General features: G+C 59.3%; 1 protein-coding gene across 1 annotated transcript; it reads right to left on the bottom strand.

Moving 5' to 3' along the window:
- Window positions 1-929: 929 nt before the first annotated feature.
- LOC137097438 (uncharacterized) lies at window positions 930-2,410 on the bottom strand. Its single transcript, XM_067470552.1, has 7 exons — window positions 2,337-2,410; window positions 2,085-2,235; window positions 1,793-1,965; window positions 1,562-1,684; window positions 1,364-1,469; window positions 1,094-1,231; window positions 930-941 (listed from the first exon to the last, which is right to left on the bottom strand). The coding sequence occupies exons 1-7, from the start codon at window positions 2,408-2,410 to the stop codon at window positions 930-932; spliced, it is 777 nt and encodes a 258-aa protein (XP_067326653.1).
- Between the last annotated feature and the right edge of the window lie 482 nt (window positions 2,411-2,892).

The raw sequence follows: 2,892 nt of genomic DNA, 5'->3' as shown, positions 1-2,892 counted from the left end.
CTGCCTTCTTGGCCGAGGGAAGCTTGCTCTTGAAAAAAGGCAGGCAGCCATACACCTGCTCCTCCAACTCACTCCTGGAGCCGCAGTGATGGATCTGGAGGAGAGAGAGAGATGAGAGATGAGGTCAAAAAAGGGGTTCCTTATGCCTGCCGGGCATAAGGCCCCCTTGACTCCCAGGCTTCAGGACGGGCACTGACCAGGCGCTTGGAGATCTTGTAAAGCAACTCCTGCAGGCTGAAGGTGCCTCCCGCCAGAACGCTGTTCTTCAGGTGCCATCGCAGGACCTCCGTCGCCTCCCTGAGGGTCTCCCTAGCAGCCTTCAAAGTGGAGAAGGAGGAAGAGGGAAGGAGTCAGGCTCACTTGGAGGGCAAGTGATTCCTTCCTCCCTCCCTTGACCCCTGTCCTGAGCCCCAAGGCCTTGAGGGGCCAGCACTGGGCCTCCCTCCCACCTTGACCACCTCCTCGTCCTCATCCTCCACGTGAACCAGCACCGTAAGGAGATCGTGGATGGTCTTGTGCTCCTCATGTTGATGTTCCGGGCGCCAGAGAAGCTGCTGAAAGCATTGCAGGGCTGCCTTCCGGATCTTGGCCGCCTCCTGAAAAAACGAAGGAAAAGGAGACTTTCTTTCTCCCCCTTTCTTTGTGTGAAGCCCCTTCTCGGGGGTTGGCGAAATGGGGAAGTCTACGCCCCTCCCCCAAAATGGACCAGGGGCCAAGACTCACGTGGTGGAAGAGAGGGCGGCATCCGGCAGCCAGGTGAGCCTTCGCAGGGCCCTGGTCTTCTTTGTGCAGCAGGGCCCCCAGCTGGCCAGCCAGGCCCAGGAACTCCAGCACGACGTCGATGTGGGGGGATTGCAGGCCCCCAAGGACCCCGTCCAGGAGCTCCTGGAGCCTCATGGTCTGCAAAGAGAGAGAAAGGAGGGCCATGCCTAAGAGATCCCCTGCAGAGAACGCCTAGACACAGGCCTCCCCTTGTTTGGGGAAGGGACCTCCCAGGACCTTCTTCCTACAATCTACAAGAGCAAGGCCTGCTGGATCTAGACTCAGCTGGCCCTCTGTGTGGTGTGTGGAGCCGGGGCTGTGCCTGACTTACCTCCCTGTAGGTCTTGCACAGAAGGAGAAGGCCCTGCCTGCTCTGATGTTGTACGGCCAGGCTGTGATGTTGGAGCCAGGCCGTGAGCAGTGCCCAGGTCTTCTCCGGGGAGTGTGGGCGCTGGCCAGTGTGCAGCAGCTGAAAGAGAAGAGGAGAAGTGTGAAGAGCTGGAGCCAGGAAGGGAAGCACTGCCTCTCCCCTCCTCGACTCCCCCGCCCTATCCTAAGGCCCCCTTCCAGCCAAAAACCCATTCTGACCAACCCTCCTCACCTGAATGTAGAAGGCCACCACTCCGGCCGAATGCTCCAGCGGCGCTTCTGTTTCCCAAGTGGAATACAGGTGCTGGAGCAGGGAGGAGGAGGACTTGAGGAAGCGCCTGGAAGACAAAAGGGACCCCATGAGGGAAGGCAGCCAGAGAGACCAGGCTGTGCCTTCTCCCCGAACCTCCTCCGGCCCTTGGCTCCTTACCGCAACAGGAGGGCCATTCCCTCAGGGCAGATGCTGAGGTCTTCTAGCATCTCCTTGGAGGTCTCCTTGAAAGACACCCGGGCCACCCTCTTCAGCAGCACGATGATTATCTTCGCCAGTTCTCTGCAGGAGAATGAAAGAAAAAAGTTTACTTCCCAGTGGAGGGTTTGAGTCCCCCATCTGGCCCCCCAAAAGGCCTGGGAGCCCCACTGATCCTCCCCCCCTCCTTACTCTTGAGGAACGTAGATGCTGCTCTGGTCCCTGCTGGGCGCCTCCAACCCAGGCCTTGTGACCTCGATGTAGTTAGTCACCAAGGCGAGCAGAAGCTCCAGGAACCACCCCTGCAGGCGACTGCTGTCCTTGATGTATGTCACGATCTTCCCGATGGCCCGCGTCGCTCTTGCCTGCGGAGAGAAAGAAGGAGGGTGAAATGCCAGGAGGGCTCCTGCTGAAGGCCAGGAAAGAGGGCCCCCTCTCCTTCCCAAGCCCCCCAAAGACAGGGTGCGGGGTGGGATGTCCTTACTGTGGCCGCATCCAAAGTGGGGCTCCCCTGTTCCTTGCCCTCCTCGGCCAGCCAAGGGCCCTCCTTCACCTTGGCCAGGAACAGGTCGAGCGCCGCCTCCGCGGAGCAGTAAGGTGAATTGAGAACGGCGCACATCAATTCACCACACTCCCTGTGAATGAAGAGAGGGAAGAGGGAGCTATGGTCAGGGTCAGGCTTGTCTCCAACCCCATGGGGACAGGGGAGTGGCACCCCCAGGCCCAGCTCTCTTACCTCCCATTGGACTCCAGATAGTGGTCCGTGGCCATCTTGAGATGTTTGCGGGCCACGTAATCCACAGCCGGCATAGCCTCTGCAGAGGAGGGACTGCAGAGCAACTGGCACAGACGGTGAAGGTGTTCTTGCGCCTGTAAGGAAAGAAAGAAGGGAAACAGTGGCACTCGGGAAACATAGAAAGTCTCCTGGGTCAAAAATGGAGGGAGGGGAATGGTGAGTGAAGATGTGTAGGATGCCTGTTGGAAGGAATGGGGCATTGGGGTCCCAACATACCTTTCTTGTGGCTAAAGAGCAGCCTACCAGAACATCTCTAGGACACACCTGCCACCTGGAAGGTCGATGCAGGAGGCCCCTCTCTGCGTCCTGAGGAAGGCGTTGGGCGATGCCTCCTCGGTGGTGGTCCTAGGCCTTGTGGGGGGAACTCTGGGCCTTACCTGCTCTAGGTCCATGGAGGACCATCTCCGAGGCTTCAGGGCCAGATCTTCCCCTTCCTCATGGCCCAGGGAGCTGGAAGAGAGGCATAAGGAGGCATAAGGAGGTGAGGCCTGATAGG

Source organism: Anolis sagrei, chromosome 6 (assembly GCF_037176765.1).
Source record: "Anolis sagrei isolate rAnoSag1 chromosome 6, rAnoSag1.mat, whole genome shotgun sequence".
NCBI classification, from domain to species: Eukaryota; Metazoa; Chordata; class Lepidosauria; order Squamata; family Dactyloidae; genus Anolis; species Anolis sagrei.
This window is presented reverse-complemented; position numbering and strand designations above follow the sequence as displayed.